Source organism: Saccoglossus kowalevskii, chromosome 11 (assembly GCF_978046115.1).
Source record: "Saccoglossus kowalevskii chromosome 11, keSacKowa6.1, whole genome shotgun sequence".
Taxonomy (NCBI): domain Eukaryota; kingdom Metazoa; phylum Hemichordata; class Enteropneusta; family Harrimaniidae; genus Saccoglossus; species Saccoglossus kowalevskii.
The window spans coordinates 37510347-37537488 of NC_140651.1; the positions used below are offsets into that span (position 1 = coordinate 37510347).

Here is a 27142-nt window from a genome sequence, read left to right on the forward strand (position 1 = left end):
CATTGGACAAATATGCTTCTACCAGTAGTCTATGTGCATACTAAGTTATTTTTCAATGGGTTTTGGATGGGCCACCGGTGCATTGGACAAATATGCTTCTACCAGTAGTCTATGTGCATACTAAGTTATTTTTCAATGGGTTTTGGATGGGCCACCGGTGTATCAGACAAATATGCTTCTACCAGTAGTCTATGTGCATACTAAGTTATTTTTCAATGGGTTTTGGATGGGCCACCGGTGTATCGGACAAATATGCTTCTACCAGTAGTCTATGTGCATACTAAGTTATTTTCAATGGGTTTTGGATGGGCCACCGGTGTATCGGACAAATATGCTTCTACCAGTAGTCTATGTGCATACTAAGTTATTTTTCAATGGGTTTTGGATGGGCCACCGGTGTATCGGACAAATATGCTTCTACCAGTAGTCTATGTGCATACTAAGTTATTTTTCAATGGGTTTTGGATGGGCCACCGGTGTATCAGACAAATATGCTTCTACCAGTAGTCTATGTGCATACTAAGTTATTTTTCAATGGGTTTTGGATGGGCCACCGGTGTATCGGACAAATATGCTTCTACCAGTAGTCTATGTGCATACTAAGTTATTTTTCAATGGGTTTTGGATGGGCCACCGGTGTATCAGACAAATATGCTTCTACCAGTAGTCTATGTGCATACTAAGTTATTTTCAATGGGTTTTGGATGGGCCACCGGTGTATCGGACAAATATGCTTCTACCAGTAGTCTATGTGCATACTAAGTTATTTTTCAATGGGTTTTGGATGGGCCACCGGTGTATCGGACAAATATGCTTCTACCAGTAGTCTATGTGCATACTAAGTTATTTTTCAATGGGTTTTGGATGGGCCACCGGTGTATCAGACAAATATGCTTCTACCAGTAGTCTATGTGCATACTAAGTTATTTTCAATGGGTTTTGGATGGGCCACCGGTGTATCGGACAAATATGCTTCTACCAGTAGTCTATGTGCATACTAAGTTATTTTTCAATGGGTTTTGGATGGGCCACCGGTGTATCGGACAAATATGCTTCTACCAGTAGTCTATGTGCATACTAAGTTATTTTTCAATGGGTTTTGGATGGGCCACCGGTGTATCGGACAAATATGCTTCTACCAGTAGTCTATGTGCATACTAAGTTATTTTCAATGGGTTTTGGATGGGCCACCGGTGTATCGGACAAATATGCTTCTACCAGTAGTCTATGTGCATACTAAGTTATTTTTCAATGATTCTTTGCACATAAAATGCAAATTTCAGTTCATGTGTGTTTCTATTGGAGATGCACTTAGCACAAATACAGTACAAAATGTATGTGGTACAAGTAATAAAACCATAATGATCTCTCTTGACATTACACATATGTATCAAACCATCAAATATTAAGCACAACCTAGATGTACAGTAAGCTTAAAAATTGACACTATTTGATAATCTCAAACCATTTAGAGTTGGTGCTGGATTTTAGAATCATGTTCGTTTTGATTATCCTGATGTTTACACTCTGGCATGTATTTGTGTACAATATACAGAAGCACCGGACATTCAACAAATGGAATGTGTAATTTTATACTGTATCTACACATTATTCTTCAGGCATTGATTTATGAAATCAATTTCTATGTAAATATCTACATGTAATATAGCACCTAATTTATAGTCAGTTTGTTCTTATTTGTGAAAGGGTTCTGTTCAGCTTTAAGTTAATGAGAGACCAATTTTCAGAGCCCCCCCCCCCCCCTCCCTCCCAATTCAGTGTAAATATATTCATATTGTAAATATTTTAACTAAATTTCATCATCATTTTTGATCATACAGATATCGTTTGTAAGGTTTGTCAATATTTAACAACATTTCATGTGGGGAGGAACAGAGTGTTCACTACTGTAAACTACTTTATTTTAGTTGGAATTAATTTTCTCTGAAAAGACATTTCGAGTGTTTTGTATGGAATTTATTGTCACTGGTTTTTAATTAGTTGAATGTAAAATATAGGAAAAAGGATATATTCACTGGATTTTATTTTTACGGAATCATCCATTCAGCAAAAATAAATTTCAAGCGAAAATAAAGTATTCTACAGTATTTTACAGTATGTTGATGCTGCCAAAAGTTGACAATGCGCTCAACGTCACATACATGTATTTGTTTTTAGGACAAGGAAAATCCATCCATGGTCTTGAAATGATTATTTTTTGAGATGAGAACACTAAATACATGTAAGGCAATGATTGACTAATCAGAAAACTTCTAACTTTACAGAAAAGGCCCAATGCCTCATGCCTTCAGTACCAAATCTTTGTATATACAGCATTAACCAAATACAGCATTACAAGTTTGAGTGGTACTCACAGGTACTACCAATCATTCTCAATCCTCATGACAACAAAGAAGGCATCTCTGTACTATTATTAAAACTGAAAGTCAGTCAGCCATTATGAATCAGAACATGAAACAAATGAAATGATGTCTGATACAGTTGTAAAGTTTTATTGCGATCAGTCAATCAATGTCAGAATCATGAACAATATATGTATTCAGCAATCTAATCTGAGACAAAATTATGGTCTTTTTATATAAATGTTAAATGCGTGTACAAAGATGAAAAATAGCTTTCCATGTAAAACCAAGATCTGGGTTATAAATGGCAGAAATGCAATGAGTTTAATGCATTTTAAACCAAAATGGCTGTCATACTGCCATCTTGAATCTGGTTGTCAACAAATAATGAATGAATGTGTGTGACATAACATATGATGTTGAAAGTGATCAAGCAAGGTATATGAGATGCAGGTGCAGATAGAATGATTTACAAATAAAATATCAAAACAATTAAACTGGTTTTCCAAAAAAATGTCAAAAAAAAAATTTCGTGTTAAAAATAATTAAAATATTCACTAAAATTAGAGAACTAAAGTTATTGTCATGAAATCAGCAAACCTAACACAATTCCATAAGATACTACATATTAAATATAGAAGCAATTGGGAAAGTCAATTTCAAGAACATGCCTGAAATAAACATTTTTAATAAAAAAAATTCACTAAAATTAGAAAGTTGAAGGTATCCTCACAAAACAAACAAATCTTGGTCCACCAAAAGCAAGCACACACATACATGTACAAAATATCAAGACAATCAGACTAGTATTAAATAAAAATAAAAATATTCACTAAAATTGAAAATCTTGTCACGAAATATACATATGTATGAAACCCATACATCTGATGGTTATAAAGAAGAAGTCAAAAATATAAAGTTGATGATGACAATCAGTTAAGCAAAATCAGTAGGCCAAAATACAGATATTGAATGTCACTGTTGTCTCTGACTTTTTTTTATATGTGCATAATAATGTTGTTAGAAGCCCCCACACCATGGGCACTCAACCATGTTGTGCTATTCGTGATATATAACAGTTATGCATAATAATGTTGTTAGAAGCCCCCACACCATGGGCACTCAACCACGTTGTGCTATTCGTGATATATAACAGTTATGCATAATAATGTTGTTAGAAGCACCCACATCATGGGCACTCAACCACATTGTGCTATTCGTGATATATAACAGTTATGCATAATAATGTTGTTAGAAGCCCCCACACCATGGGCACTCAACCACGCTGTGCTATTCGTGATACATAACAGTTATGCATAATAATGTTGTTAGAAGAATGTAAAAAAATGTACATGTATATCAAGAGCAGAATGCACATACAAAATTTGAATTGACCCAATACAACACATGTAATTGCACAATTTCCGTTGTAAGAAAATCTAAAATCCAAGATGGAGGCCAAACCATGTGACTGATCTGAATTCTTTTTTAACTGTCAGAAATTGTTCAATATAGAGATGCAACATAGCAAATTTGAAGCTAATCACTCAATTGTGGAATAAGTAAAAAACTACTTCCTGTCTAGAAAAAAATCCAAAATGGCGACCAAACCATTTGACCAATCATAACAAGTTTCTCAAACTTAAATGTTCTTCATATAAAAGTACTAAATACCATATTTGAGAGCATTTTGCTTGGTGGTTCCAAAGAAGAAGATTTTAAAGTGTTTTTCATCGTTTTTTGAAGAAAGTTTTTTATTGCTGATATCTATTACACATGAGTTGTACTATATGCCATAAAAAATCTGATCACATTGACCCTCAGAAAGAAGTCAAATAACCACTTCAATCCAATATGGCTGCCAAACCATTTGACCAATCAAAATTCTGAAAGTCTAATGCACCAGATCACATTTGGGACTATATAAATATTGGCTTGGGCCCCTAATTTGAACATCGACTGTTTCTCAGGTATGAAGATAAAACATGATGGGTTACTGTTATATGATTTTATTCAAACTGGTTGACTGACGGCCATGTGCTATCAAACATATTAAAATAAGAAATTGCTATTCTTCTGAATAGAAAGTAGTAGTGAGTTTTTGGTATTTTTATCTGCAATTCAAGTAGCACATGACTGTTACAAAGAAAATAAGAATTACACTATTAATAGTTATTATGAACTTAAACATAAAGACTGTTTTTTCTCCTATGGAGATAAATAAATGTTAAAGTGGGCGAGTAAAATAGATAACCTTCTCAATTCATGCAAGTCAAGCTGGCAAATAGACCTGGGTTAGTTCGTCTGAGATCACAAATAATGAAACAAAACAAAACAAAAATAATACACTTTTACACCAGTATTAGTATCACAGGTTGAAATCAAAATACTCATTCATATTTGAGCAAGCCAGGATCATTTAATATAATATACACAATTTGACCTTATTTCATGTTTATTAACCTGCTTCCTGAGCCAAGCATAGACATTTGATTTTAATAGACATAATTGAAATAATTAACCATGATTAAGATAGCAACAAAACACTTGGATATAAACACAGATTATTATAATGTGCTCTACATACTGACTGATTCTTTATTATAACATACAAGGTACTAAGACACATGGATATAAACATAATAAATGGAATAACCTTGACAAGGCTAGGCTAGACTAGACTAGACCATGGAGCTAAAATAAATAAAATAGTTTAGCTCCATGACTGGACACAACCATGCTTCACATCAAATTAAGATATGAAAACAAACTCAAACTGTGAATGACAGAGTACACACCTTATTAACCCCATTAAGATGAAAATAATCAGTCACTTTATATAGGTTAAAGGTCAAATCAAGAACTGCAATGGCCAAGATAAAACATCGGTCAAATGGTGTCAACAGTCTTTACAGTGAACAATGTTATATTTGAAGTATTTATAGCAAAAAAAGAAATATGACAGTACCTATGATATGTTCTTTTGTTTCCATGTTTTAAAGCAACCAGTTAATTTAGCTGACAAGTACACAGTGTAGGGATAGTACTAGTCCATGCTCACAACAAGAGCAAAGCAAACATGGCTTGTTGTCCCACAATGCATCACCAAGTGTACATTGCATCAAATATGTTTGGAATGTACACCCAGATATATATTGCCAGCCAGGTAATCAGCATAACTTATCTCTGAAAGGCCCTGAACAGTGAATACAAGACTGAGATACTATTATATGACTCAAGTACATGCACAAGCTCTTTTTATGTTGACAATTTCAGGATCTTTTATATTCTATTATTTCATTAATTTTCATATACCGGTAATACAGAAACAGCTCACTCAGATTTTGAACTTTGAATTCCCAATATCAGTTTTGGCCAATATACTACTAAATACTATTATTATTATTATTATTATTCAAAAAAATAGAACACACAAGATTATGTCTTTAAATGAAAAAAACACAAGAGACCTTTTCACCCAATATATGGCTATTCAAACCTAATAAATAGGGATGAAAAACTTTCACAATTTCTTGTTATAAAACAGACGCATACATGTAATTATTGATTTTGACAAAACATTATTTTTAAAGAAAACCTGTATAAAAAATACAAATTAATATCCATAACTTTATGGGAAGCCATGACAACCATAAGTACACATCCCATAACTACACTTTTTTAAGATATGGTGAGAAGTCTTTACCATAGGAAGCAATGGTACATGGCCAAAATATAACAATTGTTTAGTTTTTTTAAATGTTTGGAGAACATGAATTTTCAACTGAGTTTGGTGAACAGCATAAAATAAAACCACAGTGGAAATGAATCTGATCATTTGTTTTAATGGTAGTCAACTACTTTTATGTATATTTTTGCTGATAAGCACTAGTAGCTTTGCAGTAAGTAGCTTTTGTATTGGGTGGGTTTCGCGGGGAATAGGGCTTTGTCGCAGTCACTGGTCCTTTCATCGTTGTTGAGAACTAAAGTTTTATGTTTCTTTAACAACTTGCGCTATTCTGGGAATACCATCCTTAAAAGCTATTAAATTGCTTTTATGATTTGTAAAGTTGCTCTGGCAGGAGTTCCAAAGTAAGACCCATGCTTTGATAATGCCCATAGTTTAAAAGACCAAGAAACATTATCATTATGATCTGATTGGTGTTGCAAAGGATAGTCGAATATTGTTTATTAAAATAAATAATGCCCATAACCGTTTTCCAATATAGATAAATTATAGTACGTAACAAATATATAGTCTCAACAATGAAATAAAGAAAAGTATATATATATATTTACATTATTACTAATGTATTGCAATACAACTAATTAAAATTGAGAGAAATTGCAATATAAAATATTCCGTCAGTAACACTTCTCAAGGGCGTATTTCATGGTCAGTATTATTTACAAAAATATTTGTTTATAATTTTATAAACTTGCTTGGCAATACCCACCCCAATTAGAAATAATATGTACATATTTTAATAAATAAAATTAAAGATACACTAACAAAAATGAAATATTAATTATTTCATATTTTATTATATAACCTGCACAAACGTAATCAATATTTTTCCTTGCTAGAATGATGTGTAACTTCATAAGGGAATCCTGATAAAGTTCACAGCTGGCGATTTTAGCAGTACCCGTATCAAAGATATGTAATCAAATTCAGAAGAAGTTGACTAACGTTTTTAGGTTTATGTGCTGCAAATTATAGAGCCGCGAAATTCTCCGTTTTTACCTAATCTTGGAAGTTCGAATTACTAAATGAAGTACCGGTACAGGACGACGAAGCTGAAATATCCAAGACCCAACACGTACCAAAAATTATATCTCAAAAGTGAATATTTCCCGGGGAATATTTGCAGTGTATTTTAAGTCTAACCATAGAAGTATAAACCAAACCAAAAGTGGAAATTTTTTAGTACTCTAAATATCTAAACATATTTTACCGGGGGGTAGTATAAGGTGGTAACAACTTGTCAATAATTATGGGATTATTTGTAAGCATGAGATTGTTATGTGAACTTCGTTCATTAATGGAATACTGTGTACTCAGACTCTTATTGGTGATCCGCTCCGCTAGGATTGCCCTTAAAATCACTTTGTGCGTATGATTTCCAGTGTTTTCACGTCATGTATTAATTCTTCTGTGATTTTTTTGGCTTGGCTAATTTTGTTCATACTTGACAGGTAGGTTGTAACGTCACTCATTGGGAAAAAATCCTGGCCCACCACTGCCATTGCAACAGCCAAAACTGATTTTTGAATACTTTCGCCCCAAATTTATTACCTCCTACCAGTTTTGTAATAGCAGTGTTCAAATGATCATGCTTTTCATTTTGGCTACTTTGCGCACTAGTAAGATATAACTGACGCCGACACTGTTACACTTTATCAACGTAATTCCAACACAACTTTGATAGCTGCCTTCATTCTAGAAAATACTATCGCAAAATGGATGGAACTGTTTTGCAAACTTTGTATATGGTGCCCGGGTTTTAGTTATAATCCGACATTAGCTTGACGTTCACGTTCCTACCATAGAAACAGCCAAAAACATGTTGCTTGTTTTTTGAGCAGAGTGAATCACCTACCGGCACGTCAGAATAGTAAAACAAGCAGCCTCTCGGCTGAGATAGCTCCGCTGTTAGCAATGTACATTTCAATTAAAGAACAGAAGATATCATTAGAAAATGAACAATATGTACATTTGTATAGTATCAAAGCAATGGGACTTGCTGTTTTCAACAAGAATTCAAAAATATCATTTTTCACCATGAATGATTGTGGTTTTTAACAAGAAGTCGAAAACATCACTTTTTATCAAAAATTACAAAAATATTCACCAAAATTAGAGAATTGAAGATATCATTACAAAATGAACACATCTGAGAGAGGTCCACATGTAGTACCTATATATGTAATATCAAAGCAATTGCACGTGCGGTTGCGGTTTTTAACAAGAAGTCGAAAATATCACTTTTCACCAAAAATGACAAAAATATTCACCAAAATTAGAGAATTAAAGATATCATTACAAAATGAACAAATCTGAGAGAGATCCACATGTAGTATCTATATATGTAATATCAAAGCAATTGGACTTGCAGTTTTTAACAAGAAGTCGAAAATATCACTTTTTACCAAAAATAACAAAAATATTCACCAAAATTAGAGAATTGAAGATATCATCATGAAATGAACAAATCTGAGAGAGGTCTACCCAAGGTACATATACACCAAGTATCAAAACATTCAGGCTTGTAGTTTTCAAGAAGAAGTCGAAAAAGTAAAACATTGACACGGACGACGACAGACAATCACTCATATTATAAGCTCCGCTCGACAAAGTCGACAGCGGAGCTAAAAAAGTCAGGAAATGTCAGTTGCTCGTGCCTTGAGAGCCGTTGAACCAAAACAATCTGTCGCCCTTCGCCCCCCACAGCATCGATATGATTTTATATTGTATATATTGCAGCTATCCCGGTCAGCAATCAAATCATCAATCTTCATGATTTATGCAACTGGTATTTCCATCTATTTGCTTAATTGTCTGAACTTTAAAATTGTCAAGTTCGAGAGTGTATTTTTAAGTACAGTGACGCGAACATTTAACAACGTGCTGAACAGGAAGTCCATCTAGGGCTAGTGGCATTGTCAAATTTTAGAAAGTACAGGGAATGTTTCAGTAAGGAATTGTTATACATATCAAAATCCTTTATTGGAACAGAACATGTTATATATTCACCAAAAACAACGTTGCCATGTTTCTAGGTGTAACCCAGGGTTACAGTAAATTTTTTTACATTATGTCAATTCAGTATTTAGTATTTAGGTAGTATGTTTTTATAATCTGTACCTTTTTGTGGGCAGTTAAATTTACGTCAACTATCTGCATTATGCAGATTTTTAGATATGGCTATATCGATCTCTATAGTTGGAAATATGTAGATGGAGTTGGAAGACAGTAAATTAGTTTTTTCTGTGAACCATCTTTAATCACATTGTTCAATTTTGTGTTTAAATATGTATTTTGAGCATTGAGTTGTCATTTGAAATTGTAAATTTAGGGTAGAAATCATTTCCAGATCGATCAGGTCAAAGGTGGAAAACCCCTCGCGAGAAGGTTTTTCTGTGCATCGCCGGTACTGCAATGGTCGCATCGTAGATTTTAGTTAGTCCTGGAAATTGTGTTTTTTTGATGCAGTAGAGTTGAGTACTGAACTTGAATCCTGAAGTCAAGGGCCAAATATAGTTTCGGTGTGAGTGCTGTGAGGTTTGTCAAGTGTCGGACTTAATTAAGGCATCTGGAAATCGATTTGAAGATCGGACTGTCTGCATTGCTCACGGAGTGAAGGTGAAAGTGAACTGTCTGCTGTGTCGTCGCGCGTCCTGTAGGAAATCAACGTTGCCGCTAGTCGTTTAAGGGAAGACAAAATTGTTCGTTGGGTTGATTAATCCGTGAGCAATAGTGTGCACATGGGGTTGGGAAAACTATTTCAAACATTATTTTCACATTAGTCGTAATTCGTAATTTCAGGGACTTTTTGAATGACATTGCTCATTGAGTGAAGATCCTGTACCCTAACTTGTGATTTTCATGTGGCCCTGAATGACTGACGATGCTCTATGTTTATCATTGAATTTTGTCATTTTATGGCCCGTGTTTGACAGTTCTTTCTAGACCATCCTGGTTGGGTTTTATGGTTACAGAATGTATGTTTCATCAGTGGCCATAGTTATTCAAGTTGTATATTAATGTGCATACATTTTTATTGTTGTTGTTATTGTTTACTTGCATTGAATAATATTTCAGTGAATTTATATGATATACTGTTGTGTTAGTGTTGTTTATTCTGAGCGTGTGAAAGATACGGTGCTGCGATTCCACACACGGGTCCTAGATAAACAAGCAGCCTATCGGCTGAGATAGCTCCGCTGTTAGAAATGCACATTTCAATTAAAGAACAGAAGACATCATCAGAAAATGAACAATATGTATAGTATCAAAGCAATCGGACATGCATTTTTCAACAAGAAGTCGAAAATATCACTTTCTACCAAAAATGACTAAAATATTCATCAAAATTAGAGAATTGAAGATACCATCACGAAATGAACAATTCTGAGAAAGGTCTACATGTAGTATCTATATATGTAATATCAAAGCAATTGAACTTTTGGTTTTTAACAAGAAGTCGAAAATATCACTTTTTACCAAATATGACAAAAATATTCACCAAAATTAGAGAATTGAAGACATCATCACAAAATGAACAAATCTGAGAGAGGTCCACATGTAGTACCTATATATGTAATATCAAAGCAATCAGACTTGTGGTTTTTAACAAGAAGTCGAAAATATCACTTTTTACCAAAAATTACAAAAATATTCACCAAAATTAGAGAATTGAAGATATCATCACAAAATGAACAAATCTGAGAGAGGTCCACATGTAGTACCTATATATGTATTATCAAAGCAATTGGAGTTGCGGTTTTTAACAAGAAGTCGAAAATATCACTTTTTACCAAAAATGATAAAAATATTCACCAAAATTAGAGAATTAAAGATATCATTACAAAATGAACAATTCTGAGAGAGGTCCACATGTAGTACCTATATATGTAATATCAAAGCAATTGCACTTGCGGTTTTTAACAAGAAGTCGAAAATATCACTTTTTACCAAAAATGACAAAAATATTCACCAAAATTAGAGAATTGAAGATATCAACATGAAATGAACAAACCTAAGAGAGGTCTACCCAAGGTACATATACACCAAGTATCAAAGCATTCAGGCTTGTAGTTTTCAAGAAGAAGTCGAAAAAGTAAAACATTGACACGGACGACGACGGACAATCACTCATATGATAAGCTCCGCTCGACAAAGTCGACAGCGGAGCTAATAAAACTTGTTTCGGCATAGGATAAATTTGGGTTATCTGAACTTGGCAGTTTTTTGGATGAAAAGGGGTCAGAACTAATTATTTTAGGCTAGCCTGGGTATTTGGAAGCCATATGGGCTACCCAGCGTGCAGTCTTCTTGTGTCCTAAATTAGGACCCTGTGTAGCGTAAAATCGTCCAATTCAAACGACCTGCGTCCTTGAAAATTTAGTCTTATCACCTTTGACTTTCCAGCTAAAAAAGGTTGAGCCCAAAAATAGGATAGGTTATTTATTAGAGGCGTCCACGAAACCAAAATTTGGAAAGTGAATCACTCCGGCGGTGAGAGACTATTCATTGATTCAGCCCAGCAATAATATAGCTTATATATTAGTGGCGCACAGGAACCAAAATTTGGGACGTGAATGACTTGGACAACAATTATAACCAGAAAGTGAGAAGCTACTTACCGCGGTGAAAGCTACCTCTATTATATTTTGATTTTAGTAATCAAGGGTAAAAACCGTGTATATGTTATGAGAAAGTGGAGATCTTGAACATACTTTAGTGCGAACGCAATTTAATGCGAGTGAATTTCCCTAATTGTAAATATGGCGACCAAGGGCAAAAACATTGTTATGCAAATTCATTTTAGTTGAAAATTGAGTTTTCTCGGCGATATCTATTTGAATTTAATAATAAGCGAGGGAGTAAATCGTTTTTAAGCTATGAAAAAATGCAGACCTTGAACGGACTTTTTGGACAACATCATTTTTGTTTGATTACCTAACGTTTTTAGGTTAATTTGCTGCAAGTTACAGAGCACATACCTAAGCGACCGTCCCTCAGCAAATAATGAAGCAAAGGCATTTTCGATGTCAAAACCACGAAACTCACCCTTTTAACGCAAACTGGGACGTTCGAATTACTAACAAAGTACAGGACGACAAAGATAAAATATCAAAGAATCAACATATACCAAAAATTATATCTCAAATCCACTGAATTGACTCCATGTGAACATAAAATTACAATACAAGGGAACTGAATTGTTTCAGTGGCAAATCCATAAATTTAAACATAGTGAAACAATTGTAACCTTGCCTGAATAGTTTATTTGATTGCACCTAATTTACATATGCTAATGATGTCCATTAAGAAATGGAGGTATTTTTAAGTTTTGAATATCACCACTCCTGCCCCTAAACATATAAAAATCAATATCAGATAAAATTTTCTGTGATATTTTAGTAGAAATCAGAAAGTATACAATTTAGTATCATAACTCTCAAAATTTAACAACCTGAAATGATCCAATTTCATTTATATACAACTAATATTCACTGTGATTTAGATGGAAGTGTAAATAAACGTTGTCACTCATTTGTAGGTCAAGGAAGAATTTATACCCAAATTAATTTTATCAATGAATTCAATGCCTTGACACAATTCCCACTTCACTGTTGAAAATGGGTCTGGTACATGTTTTACCTATTTTGTCATTTTGTTGTTTATTGAAGTAAAGGTTTGATGTTAATGTTAATCTATTGCCTGGTTGCTAATTTGTCTGTTGTTGGTAAGGTTATTGAGCAGACCTTTGCAGCTTCATCAACACTTGTCAAATTATTCACATTACCCACAGTTTCAATCAGCATATTGTCAATTTCACAGTACTGAAATGGCTTTTTGAAAATTCACAACAACATAATGGTTTCCATAAACAATCAGTTTTACTAGATTTGAGGGCAGCTTTTGATATACAATAGACAGCACAATTCTTGTGAAAGAATTACAAACTTGCCTTGGTGTTAAGGATATGGCCTTAACTGCATTGTGTTGTTCAGAACCACGTAATTTACCATGTTTTCATACCATAGTGCAGTGTCTTAGGCCCTATTATTTTTACTTTGTATTGTTGTTCCGTATATTATATTATGTTAAACTATTTGTTACAATTTGTGTGCTGATGAAACACAATTACATGTTATATCTGTTAAATTGCCAAAAAATCTGTGATTAAAATGTGTATTGATGTATTGAATCTGCAGTTATCTATCAATCTCTCAGTGTATCGTTTTTAAAGTTTTAATGTTGTCTGTTTACATAAGATCTTGCATGACAATGGGTCATATTTCTCTGACCTCATTAATATTCATGTACCATTACAGCTACTTACTTATTCATGTCTAAAATTAATTAATTTATGGTTGCGACACTGGGGAGGACTTGTACGGTGGCGACACTGGGGAGGACTTGTACGGTGGCGACACTGGGGAGGACTTGTACGGTGGCGACACTGGGGAGGACTTGTACGGTGGCGACACTGGGGAGGACTTGTACGGTGGCGACACTGGGGAGGACTTGTACGGTGGCGACACTGGGGAGGACTTGTACGGTGGCGACACTGGGGAGGACTTGTACGGTGGCGACACTGGGGAGGACTTGTACGGTGGCGACACTGGGGAGGACTTGTACGGTGGCGACACTGGGGAGGACTTGTACGGTGGCGACACTGGGGAGGACTTGTACGGTGGCGACACTGGGGAGGACTTGTACGGTGGCGACACTGGGGAGGACTTGTACGGTGGCGACACTGGGGAGGACTTGTACGGTGGCGACACTGGGGAGGACTTGTACGGTGGCGACACTGGGGAGGACTTGTACGGTGGCGACACTGGGGAGGACTTGTATGGTGGCGACACTGGGGAGGACTTGTATGGTGGCGACACTGGGGAGGACTTGTATGGTGGCGACACTGGGGAGGACTTGTATGGTGGCGACACTGGGGAGGACTTGTATGGTGGCGACACTGGGGAGGACTTGTATGGTGGCGACACTGGGGAGGACTTGTATGGTGGCGACACTGGGGAGGACTTGTATGGTGGCGACACTGGGGAGGACTTGTATGGTGGCGACACTGGGGAGGACTTGTATGGTGGCAACACTGGGGAGGACTTGTATGGTGGCGGCACTGGGGAGGACTTGTATGGTGGCGACATTGGGGAGGACTTGTATGGTGGCGACACTGGGGAGGACTTGTATGGTGGCGACACTGGGGATAACAAGATACAAGTATAAAGATTTTATCTGACTTGAAACCCATCACCCCAAACATATTTTCAGAAAATTATCATACTTTTTCAGGTGAACTGACCATAGACAACCCTCTCACAAAACAATAGACTCAAAACTATGACAAATTCTCCAAAGCATGTAAGTTTATCCACTGTAAAATAAAACCAACATGCCTGCCAGTCAACCATTTTGAATTAAATTATGGAACAAAATGACATATATCAGTAATCTATGAGTGATGTCAATGTTTGAAAAATGGTTGCCTAATTTTTTTTAAACAAAAATGACCATTTAGTCAATCAAAAGTTAATGAAACAAAAATTGATATGCAAATAAATAGATTTCATTTTGTAACAACTATGAACTAAATGGTACAGGCATGTCCAAAAATTATGCATAAATGCACAGAGCCAAAAATATTTGAAACTTCATCCAACAAGTCAGTGTGAATGACTCAGTCATGCTTAAGATAAAGTAATATGGTCAAAAAGCAAGATGGCTACAAGTCTGTCATTTTTTATTCAATCACGATTGAATTGTTATGGAAATGTATTGCTGCATGCATCATGTATGTCCTAATGTAAATGAAAACCACTGTATTTGTTATTTAATTAAATTGGTTATGGTCATGTGACCAGGTAAATTATTTCTCAATGAATTTGCAGTGTATGGTCAGTAATTGAGAGTGACTATTAGACTACCGGTAATCTAAACAAAAATCAGATTTATTAAATGACTTCTGAATTTGCAATCTTTAGGTCACAAATTTTATAGAATATTTCTCATATATATGCAATTTTTGTATCTAAGCTCAAGTAAGATACATGACTACATAAGACTGTGTAACAGTTGATTTCTTATTGAGTTACTTTCATGACTACATAGGACTGTAACAGTTGATTTCTTATTGAGTTACTTTCAAGACTACATAGGACTGTGTAACAGTTGATTTCTTATTGAGTTACTTTCATGACTACATAGGACTGTGTAACAGTTGATTTCTTATTGAGTTACTTTCATGGCTACATAGGACTGTGTAACAGTTGATTTCTTATTGAGTTACTTTCATGGCTACATAGGACTGTGTAACAGTTGATTTCTTATTGAGTTACTTTCATGACTACATAGGACTGTGTAACAGTTGATTTCTTATTGAGTTACTTTCATGGCTACATAGGACTGTGTAACAGTTGATTTCTTATTGAGTTACTTTCATGACTACATAGGACTGTGTAACAGTTGATTTCTTATTGAGTTACTTTCATGGCTACATAGGACTGTGTAACAGTTGATTTCTTATTGAGTTACTTTCATGACTACATAGGACTGTGTAACAGTTGATTTCTTATTGAGTTACTTTCATGACTACATAGGACTGTGTAACAGTTGATTTCTTATTGAGTTACTTTCATGACTACATAGGACTGTGTAACAGTTGATTTCTTATTGAGTTACTTTCATGACTACATAGGACTGTAACAGTTGATTTCTTATTGAGTTACTTTCATGACTACATAGGACTGTGTAACAGTTGATTTCTTATTGAGTTACTTTCATGACTACATAGGACTGTGTAACAGTTGATTTCTTATTGAGTTACTTTCATGACTACATAGGACTGTGTAACAGTTGATTTCTTATTGAGTTATTTTCATGGCTACATAGGACTGTGTAACAGTTGATTTCTTATTGAGTTACTTTCATGACTACATAGGACTGTGTAACAGTTGATTTCTTATTGAGTTACTTTCATGACTACATAGGACTGTGTAACAGTTGATTTCTTATTGAGTTACTTTCATGACTACATAGGACTGTGTAACAGTTGATTTCTTATTGAGTTACTTTCATGACTACATAGGACTGTGTAACAGTTGATTTCTTATTGAGTTACTTTCATGACTACATAGGACTGTGTAACAGTTGATTTCTTATTGAGTTACTTTCATGACTACATAGGACTGTGTAACAGTTGATTTCTTATTGAGTTACTTTCATGACTACATAGGACTGTGTAACAGTTGATTTCTTATTGAGTTACTTTCATGACTACATAGGACTGTGTAACAGTTGATTTCTTATTGAGTTACTTTCATGACTACATAGGACTGTGTAACATTTGATTTCTTATTGAGTTACTTTCATGGCAAAAAATTAAGGTGCTTCAAAGTTCATGAAAACAAAGCATATTTCAAACATTAACTGGACTTTATAAGTGGTTACATGTCAAGGGAATTTTGTTAAATTGGTCTTCGAGGCAAGGCAGTCTTTTTATTTATTTATTTTTTTATGGATCCTCAACTCATATTTTTGATAATATAATATTTGTACTATTTCAACAAAAACACATTTATTTGAGAAAATTAATAACTATATAATATAAACATATTTCTGAAAGGGTCATGGTGGTCATATACACAGATTGCCCCCTTGGAACTAAAAATATACCAAATTTTAACGAAAATTGTCAAAGCACATTTACATTTGTAAGATGTCACAGCTTCCAAGTTGACCTTCTGAGATCATGTAAACAATGACCCGATATGAACTGTAGGGTTTTGAAACAATGACTCAGGACAAGCAGATGCACAGGGAATGAAAGATAAGTCACCATTCAAACTTAGTTTGAAGAGAGACTTAAAACCCTATTGCCTAGTTTTTTTAACATGTCACCTGCAGTAATGGTGCCATGATCTGATATGTGCAGTAAACATTTGAACCTTTTAACACACTGCCATCTATGTACATGAGCTATGTACATGGGTCCGTCCGTCCGTCCGTCCGTCCGTCCGTATCATCACTATACAGGAACAAATTTCCATCTATATGGCGCTTGTTCTATCATTACATATGAAGGATTCAAACAAAATTCTGCCACATGAATATAATTGCACTCAATGGCCAAGGCTTAAACAAAGAAACAAGATGATAATTTGCAAATTACTGCATGTAAAATGTGTAAATTTGTGCGTTTCAGAAGATGACCCATTATTAGCAAGTGGGCATAGATATGCACAAGTAGATACCAACAGCAAATAAATATTCCAAAGGGGTTGATTTGAGTGTTTGAAGGATGTAAATTCTGTAAATTCGCCCAGGGCTGTTAAACTGCAGTTCGGGTTTAACAAAATAAAATGGGACCAAGAAACCTCCCCGGGTGATTTTTCAGCAGTTTTTTAAGGTGTTATTTTAATCTTTTCTGATGCCCAGAAGTTTCGCTGTGGTCATTTATGCCTATTCAAGAGTATTGATGTTTATTGTGACAAGCGTGATTGGGTTAGCTTCGTTTTGACACTTCGGTCATTGCTGTAAACAATGTTAAATTATTCTTCAAATGCTCAGTTTATCTTTTGAAAACAACCAATTTTTTTTATTTAAAAACAATTCATGCCGCTTTCCCATCAAAATCCTAGCTAAAAGATTGTACAAATCTTTTCCGAGTGCTGCGTTCAATAACATTTACATATTTAAATGAGCTATGGTAATTTGAATACGTTGTCATCATCCATTGTTTTCATTGGTTAATTATCGATTTGACCTGTCAGGTCAAAAAACACCATTTCAGGTCAAAACATGGCAGATATTCATTTCTACAGCATCGAGCATTAAAAATGCAATCGGAATCATTCGATTACGATGAAATACGTTGAAATTTATTTGCATTTCATAACAATTCAACAAATTTATTTTTTGCACTTTATTATAATCATTACTAGGTAATAATCAACGATTGTAAAACGCAGCATGACCGGATTGCGTTACCACGATCATTTGCTCCTAAGCAATGTAGTTGTGTTTTTGTTGTTATTTGAAACTTCTTTTAGAATATACTTTCGTTACTAATAAAATGAAACAAAATAATTGTATTTGGCACACAAAGTTTGTTAATGTGATTTTTTTGGAGAAAGATACACATTCTACTTTTTAATCCAGCTAGAAAAAAATGTATACAATTTTAGATTAGCTTCTGCAATAGTTTCTTTCATTTTGGGTGGTCCAACTGCTGGTGTTGAAAATTGGCGTATTTGTTTTTTTCAATGAAAATATAAGCCTCCTAAAAATATTTGATGATAATTTTTTGAAAATTTGAACCCCAAATAAGGGCCAACCAGCTGTAAAACCGCCCAGGGTGATTTTTCGGATGGGCGAATTTACAGCAGAATCTGGTATTACCCCAGTACATCATCTTCTGGTTTACAAGCCAATTTCTTAACTCAGTGAAGGTCAACAATGTACTAAGTGAAATACCATAATTGCCAAGTGAAAACAGCCTACACCATCCTACGACAAGAATATTTTGCCCAGATTGGAAAGGAATCAAGCAGGAACATGTTGTCAATGTGGCATGTGTAGAATGATGTTCACCAAATACCCTAAAGCCTAAATGATGTGTATCACTAACCATAGACCTATATGTGTCTGCAATTTACTGTGATGTAGTAGTGTCCTTATGTGACCATGACTTATCATTTATTCTAAGTACATAACCCATGGTGCCAAATCATATCTAGCATTTTTGTCAGAAATGTGTTAAATATATCACACAAAACATCAGTTCTTTCCTATTTATGCTCAATGATAACAGTTACTAGTATAAGGAAATGCTCAATGTAGCTATTATATCAATCTAATTCAAATCTAATATTACAGTAGTGCATGGGCTAATATTTTGTTTGAATATTTACTGTATTTTGCTTATTGTTTTTACATGATTTTAATTAATAGTTTAAATCATACTTTTCATGGTGATATTATATTTGGCTAGTCCATATAAGTGAATACAATGTCCACTGTTACATACATGTATCAAATTTACAACTCAACAAAAAACTACAGAAGCTCCATCTAATACATGGCTATATTTGTGTTATATGTTGGTGTCTGAACATTCCATGCTTGATATGGGACTTGCAATAGAATGTAGGTATGTCTATCTAATTCTCACATTCACATGCATGGGTCACACACACTGCACCAATACAAAGGCAACTAAAGTAAGTATACTTACTTAAAGTGAAACAAATCACTGTGAGAGAAAGCTGATTACAACCAAATTAGTAAAGAAGAAGTGGAACACTATATGTTAATACCATCACCCTTTGTGAGGCCAGCCAAGCTATTTTCAGTGTCTCTAAACAGCCCCATTATCTGAGGAGACTTCTCAAAAACATATACACTCAAAATAACTATTTTACACATTGTGGAGCAAGAGAATGATATGTTGTATACATGTCATAATTACGACTACAGGATTCTGTCTTGAACAGTGCAGAGTTATTAATACATGCAATGTATTAACCAGATACTGTAAGTACTAATTAGCTTTGAACAATCTTATTTTAAAACATGTGAAGTAGTGTAACATCAATGTATTGAAGTACAAAGTGTTATGTGAAGAAGAAAGGTACATATATTCTGACTGAGGAATAATTGTGACCTTAACTCCATGTAAAAGATAGAATATATCCCAAAAAAGAAGCATAACTGCTCCATTTTTAAAAAAAATTGTATTTCTTTCCGAGGTCTTAGTCAGCTATAATTGCCTTGCAAGCTTGCAACACTGGCAGCCACTTCACTGAGTGGTTGAACGTGCTTGAAACCAAAACACAGGTGTATGCACATTCAGTCATGTGGCTGATGATGTTGCAAACTTGCAAGCCAAAATATGTAGCATTCATATTAAACATTTCACTCCATTAACTAACAATACATAATAGCATACGTTAATGATATGTTCCCTACAATTTGCAAAACAATGAGGTGTCCAAAAGTTCGCGAAACTATACTAGGAATTTCCAATAGAATTTTCACACTGAAAATATAGTCAAAAAAAAATAATACCGTAAGATTTTAAAATGTACATTTATGAATATAATTAAAATATACTATGTATATGTCGTCGTCCAGTTGATTAAGCAGGAATTGTAATATAGTTTACAGGAGCTTAACCACCATCTTGAAACATACACCACAATCAAACATATAAAGTACGGTAATCAATATATATATATATACCCAATTCAAAAATCCCTACTAGTGCTCACATGATATCTTAATGGCAATTAGATACTAACACAAACATATGTTACATTTAAGAAGTAGTTGTTGCATGTTTTTGAGATGATCCCTAACCTGAGTTTACACTTGCATTCCATTGAAGATATCCATAACCTTTCATTGGTATTCAGCAGCTGTATGTAAGTATCCAAACCTCAATGAATATTAATTAACACTCATGAACCAGAATTTATTTGGGGATTTGACCAAGCAGTTTATAAAATATTTGTCTCAAAATAGCAAGATCAATTTACAGACAGAGTTGTTCACAGTTGGAAGGCACTACGATTGGAGTCTAGTACAGTAAGTTGAGTTATATACAATGTACTGTGAGTAAGTATGATAGTTTTACTATGTTTGCAAGACCACTATAATGTCAGGATTCATACTTTGAAATTGGCTGGTAAACCACATCTCTTCTGAACTTTACAGTATGTTAACAATTAGGGGGTTGAGCTGTTCATGCTATCACAATTATGCTAATATAATAACTATATACCTATCCTGATCTATTGCAACGAAGCATGGACTAGTGACTGCAATGATAAACCGATAGTAAAAGTTTTTAGAAAGAATAAAAATTCATTCTACCATATTTATCTACAGGATTGCTCTGAGCAATGTTTTGGATAATACATGTACAGTAGTACGTAACGCACTGTACAACTCAGTATCAACAATGAAATAAAGAAATGTATATATATATATATTTACATTATTACTAATGCATTGCAATACAACTAATTCAAATTGAAAGAAATTGCAATATAAAATATTCCATCAGTAATACTTCTCAAAGGCGTATTTCACGGTCAGTGTTATTTACGAAAATATTTGTTTATAATTTTATACACTTGCTTGGCAATACCCACCCCAATTAGATATAATGTGAACATATTTTAATAAATAAAGATATATAGTCCAGTGGATATGTGCTGAAATTGTTCAGTTTGTGTTAAAAACACGTCACTTATATATTATATGCTGATCAATTCAAGATTTGGAGCCACCCCAGAAAACACCTTGATGACGTCATTATGACGTCATACATATCGAAAAAATTTGCCAAAGCCCAAAGAAGTTTCATATAGCCTAGAAGGGCGCATATGTATTTACATGAGCAAAAATGACAAAAAAGTGTTAAATATTTATCTGACCTTGAAGATTAATCACAGAGAACCAGTTGACGAGGTCAAAATTTTGTTACTCCCGACACAAAAGTATTGCTATCACTATAACCCCTCATCATCTGGGAACTTTCCTACGACCTTTGCACTTTGAATTTTCCTCAGCTTGTTGACCATAAGTCGAATCATTTAACAAAAAATATATAAATCAATGATATTACTTGTGTTATGTTAGGAAAGTATCTGGGGAAGTTATTGGGTAAGTTTATTAGGGAGTTTCGTGTACTGAATATTATTGCAGCGAGAGTATTTTAACATCAACTTTAACAAGTCATTGTCAATGACACGTCCCCGTTCCGTTCATATTTGAGTGACATATACATTCAAAGCAGCAACAATATGGATGTTGAACTGCAGTCAGTAAAACAAAATAGCCACCAGTCGGACATTTTCAACACAATCCAAAAAAAAATTGAAACTAAATTTGCCCACGCATGACATAGATTCAGTTCCTGTATGGTGAAAATGTGCAATTTTTGTGAATTTTTTACCTTTAAAGGACTGGCCCAAATGCACAGGCATATGTATGATATAATGTATGATGTGTATGTGAAGTTTGAACTTGATCTGTCCAGGCATGTCCGAGATATGGATCGAAAACTAAATTCTTTAAAACAAAATGGCAGCCAGTTGGCCATTTTGAACTTGATCCGAAGAAAAATTGGTATGCATCAAGCTTATATTATGTTTAATATATGCACTAAATCTGAACAAAATCCATCCATGCATGACTGAGATCCGGTTCCGGAATTGTGAAAATACGTGATTTTGATGCATTTTAGACCTTAAAATGGCTAACATTCAGCTATTGTTAAGCGGATCATGAAACAAATGCACATATCTATTTGTGACATGATGTACCATGTGTGTGTGAAGTTTGAACTTGATCAATCCAGACATGTCTCAGATACGGATCCAGAACTGAATTCTTTAAAACAAAATGGCCGCCAGTCGGCCATTTCGAACATGATCCGGAAAAAAAAATGACGTGCATCAAGGTCCTATTATGTTTAATGTATGTACCAAATTTGAACGAAATCCATCCATGCATAACTGAGATCCGGGTCTGGAATGGTGAAAATGTGCGATTTCAATGCATTTTCAGCCTTAAAGCGGCCGCTATTTGGCTATCGTTAATGAGATCATGAAACAAATGCACATACATATTTGTGACATGATGTACCTTGTGTGTGTGAAGTTTGAACTCGATCAATCCAGACATGTCTCAGATACGGATCCAGAACTGAATTCTTTAAAACAAAATGGCCGCCAGTTGGCCATTTCAAGCCCGATCCAAAAAAAAAAGACGTGCATCAAGGTCCTATCATGTTTAATGTATGTACCAAATTTGAACAAAATCCGTCCATGCATAACTGAGATCCGGGTTCGGAATGGTGAAAATGTGCGATTTTGATGCATTTTCGGCCTTAAAATGGCCGCTATTCGGCTATCGTTAATCGGATCATGAAAAAAATGCATGTGCATATGTCCCATATAATGTGTGATGTATGAGTGAAGTTTGAACTTAATCGGTCCATGCATGTTCGAGATACAGGTGATCACGGACGCACGGATGCACGGACGCACACAGGGCAAAACATAAGTCCCCGTTTTCGGACTACGTCCGAACGGGGACTAATAAAAACATTCAGACCGTGGCACAGTGTCATTTGGCTGATTGCTGAAAAAAACATACTGAAATAATTAGGCAATCCCCAGTATTTTGAATGTACATTGAACATCAATAATCTACCTTTAGAAAGAATAAATAATCATACCAATTTTATTTAATGTCTTCTTTATTTGTCTATAATTAGTTCTTATCTAAATATGGACAATTTCATTAGATACGCAACGCCAGGACGAATTTGCTTTGAAAATCATAACTATGAAAATGAACAAATATAAATGCATTTGAATGACTGAGCACAGTTTACCAAATAAGACAATGTGCGAACTTCTCCAATCAGCATTCAATGATCAGCTTGATTGGAAATGAACACATGAATGCATCCACTAACATATTCATATTATGACGCCATGAATCCTAATTACAGTAACCACTACAGAAGCAAACTGCGGTGCATTCAAGTCCTTTTTTTTGGCACTTACAAGGATTTTTGCAACTATTGGTGGAATATTTTCAATGCTTCGATTCTTTTTTGCAAAAAACTCCAGTCGAACAGTATTTACAGACGATGATTCACTTGTGGGATCATATACAACAAATTGCTCTATCAATTGTAGGAATAGCCATGTCTTCATCAGTTATCACAGATGGATTTTGCATAACAGAAAGAAAAGACTGTGTGACATTTGAAGCAATTTTCCAGGTTTTCATTGCAGATTTCTTTCCTTTCCCTTCAAAAAAAGAAAAATGTATCACAGCCAGTAAATGAATGAAACATTGGCAATGCACTGGCCTTTTCTTCACCTAGTAGTTGTGCTATCTTGTTGACATTGATGTGTCTGAAGTATTGCCGTGATCCAAACGCAATTGCCAGCTGTAAGTTTTTAAGTCTTACTACAGCAGCGACTCTGAGAACTACAACATCAGTATCAACTGTGTGAATGACTGTTTCCTGTCTCATTCCCTGTCCTTGCTGAGCATCCTTTATATGTACAAAAATCCTGGTGTCAGCCTCCTCGTGGTTACATGGGTTGATCAGGGATGTGTCTCTTTGAGGCCAGCATAGCACATTCTACCCAATTGTCACTATGATGGTCTTCTCATCGAGTCTCAGATTTTCGTGTATGAACTGTGCAAGGTACGAAAATAGTTCGGTCTTATTATCACTATGGCGCAGAAAAAACTTCCAATCCGTAGGAACTTGTAAATTACTTTTCACACGCCGATGAGATCCCAGACCACGATGAACTCTGGCAGAATTAAATAGTGACCTCTCAAGGTAGACATCGAATACCACATCGATTCTCATTGCATTGGTTGACAACTTTCTTAATCATGGAAGCACTGTCTTTGAGGCATAATCTTCAAACGTCATATTGGTCTCTGGCTTCATCTAATTTATCAGTGCTGCTCCATCAAGGACTATCACTTTTGTTTTTGTAAAATCACAGCTAGAAATCGAGTAATCCATGCTCTCGAGCTGTTTCAGCAGCTGTGCTTTGTTCCCTGATCTCAATTCACTGTTATGTGAGATTGACAGAGATGTGCTGTTCTATATTGCCATCCCTATTCTGACATTCAATAAAAAGACGGGAAAACAATGAAACGTCGTTCTTCAAAGTTGCCCTTTGAGTTGAAGATGCTCAATTTATCCGACAATGAGTCCTTCTAAAGCAGTATTTTAGTGATGAATCCATCAGACTGTTTTTGACCCACTTCTTCAATATTGCCTAGATTTGATACTGCAAGTCCTTGGTGTATATTCCCAGTGTGTAAGACAATCAATGAATCTGTCAACTCCTCTAAAATGGATTCCCAAATTCAGTTATTGTGCTATGCAAGTTACAAACATCTGCAGAAAAACTCTTTTGGAATGATGCTATTTCTTCATGGTGCTTCTTTGCGTTTCTCCATCCTGTGTTTTGGGAATGCTGCTCTTGAATGCCTCTGTCAATGCAGATATTTGAGGACCTGAGATGAGCCAGCGATGCAGGGCATTCTCATTGCTTTTGATGCTAATTATTCCACCTTGCCCTTTCACTTTTTTATTGTTTTGTTCGTGGGCATGATTAATCTATATTCCTGAAAACCTATTCCTGAATTGTGAACTACAAATTTTCCATCTACAAAATTTTGATAAACTTCAGGATGCTGTTCGCTTAAACTCAACATGTCCCTTAGGTGAACAGGAAGCCATCGCGAATAGTTGACCCTGTCTATTGTAAAAAATAGACCAATGGCCTGTTGCTCAACGGCAATTGTACAAAAGATTAGTGCTGTACATGACAAATACCCCAAAAGGCAGTGAGTGAGACAATAAAACATAATGCTAAAAGTGGAATTTTTTACAAAAATAACAGAAATATTCAATAAAATTAGAACTCCAGCGTGTTGAGAAAATAACATAACATGATATTTGCAATTATCTGAATTCGTAATACATGTATATACCAAGTTTTGTTGAAATATGTTGAACGGTTCTTGAAATAGCACCCAAATAGCTTGAATTTCACTAGCTGGTATACAAATTTCCATCAAAAACTAAATATATCTGGAAACTGCCCCAACATATATATGCAACAAGTTTTATTAAAACATATTAAATGGTTCTCAAGATATCACCAAAATAGCCTAAATATTGGTATGTAAATTAGGCAATTTACATATTTTTCCACCAAAATCAATCATGTCTATACACATTTAAATGAAATATCACCAAACAACCAAACAAATTTGTCAATGGAATAATAAACACATGTATGCTTAATTAACACCAAAGCACTGGAAATAGTGGTTAGTTGAAATTCCATTTTTAACCAAAAATGACAAAAATATTTGCCAAAATTAGAAAATTAAAGATATGGCCATGGGATGAACAAATCTAGTAGATGTCAACACAAGGTACATACACACCAAGTATCAAAGCATTCAGGCTACCGGTTTTGAAGAAGAAGTCGAAAATATAATTTTTTACTAAAAATTACCATTTTAAAATATTCGCCAAAATTAGGAAATTCAAAATTTCCTTGCAAAATTAACAAAACTGATAGAGGACAACCCAAGGCGCATGTAATATCAATATCAGCACTGTAGGCCACTTAGTGTCATAGTAGCATAGAAGAAATTTGCATAATTTTTGGCAGAACGACTTCTCATGAACAAATTACCATCTACACTCATCAAGGCATCCACACACCAAAAATCGAGTTCGTCGATTTTTGAGAAGAAGTTGCGCACAGACAGACATATATTTTGTGAAGGGAATGAGCATCTTTAAGTAGTGAATATAGTGCGGCAGCATTAACTTCATGTGCATATCGACTTCTTTTTACATGACTGCATTGCAGTATTGCAGCAGATCTTCCACTTGTTGTAACTCTGACTTCTTCTAGAGCTTGAATCCACCCACTGTCTTTAAGCCAGGATCCGATCAGGCTAATAAACACCATTTCAATATGTAACCCACCTAACATTACTAGTAGCTTATTCTCTCCAAACGTCTCAAGCCATGTCCATTGAACTGTCTTTGCGATGGCATAGAGCGGCTGATCATATGTCATAACAGGTGTCTGTCCTGGGTTGAGAAAAGCTGTCACTTTTTTTAATAACTTCATGCTATGGCACGTCAAAGCTACGGAATGGGAATCTTCTTTGAAAAGTGGAAGCATTGATGAGATGGTTTTTAACACTACTAGGTCATTATGTTGGTTAGCGTGGTAGGCCGACCAAGATAACATGGGTGGAGGACATTCCATCTTTCGCAACCTTACAAACTCAAGCCACGTCTTCCCATATTTCATAACTTCACTCAGAGAACCTACTTCTTTTAATTTCCAGGATGTGTTTTTAGGAATAGGAGGAATCTTGTTTTTCATCATTATTGGTGTGATTGTTGAGTACTTTTCTGGCAAATTGGCCCTTTGTTTTCTCA

At 34.9% G+C, this 27142-nt stretch overlaps 1 protein-coding gene across 4 annotated transcripts in view; it reads right to left on the reverse strand.

Annotated features, from left to right (window-relative positions):
* The window catches only part of LOC100378265 (dystrophin-like), a 322146-nt gene that overhangs the window by 258065 nt on the left and 36939 nt on the right, over positions 1-27142 (reverse strand). The window contains exon 1 of one of the 4 annotated variants that reach the window (XM_085505171.1): positions 5332-5464. The exons of the other annotated variants lie outside the window; for them this stretch is intronic. Coding sequence (XP_085361297.1) covers positions 5332-5356 — 25 coding nt within the window. The 5' untranslated portion in view covers positions 5357-5464. Of the gene's footprint in view, positions 1-5331; positions 5465-27142 lie in introns of those variants that run through there. 4 annotated transcript variants of the gene reach the window in all.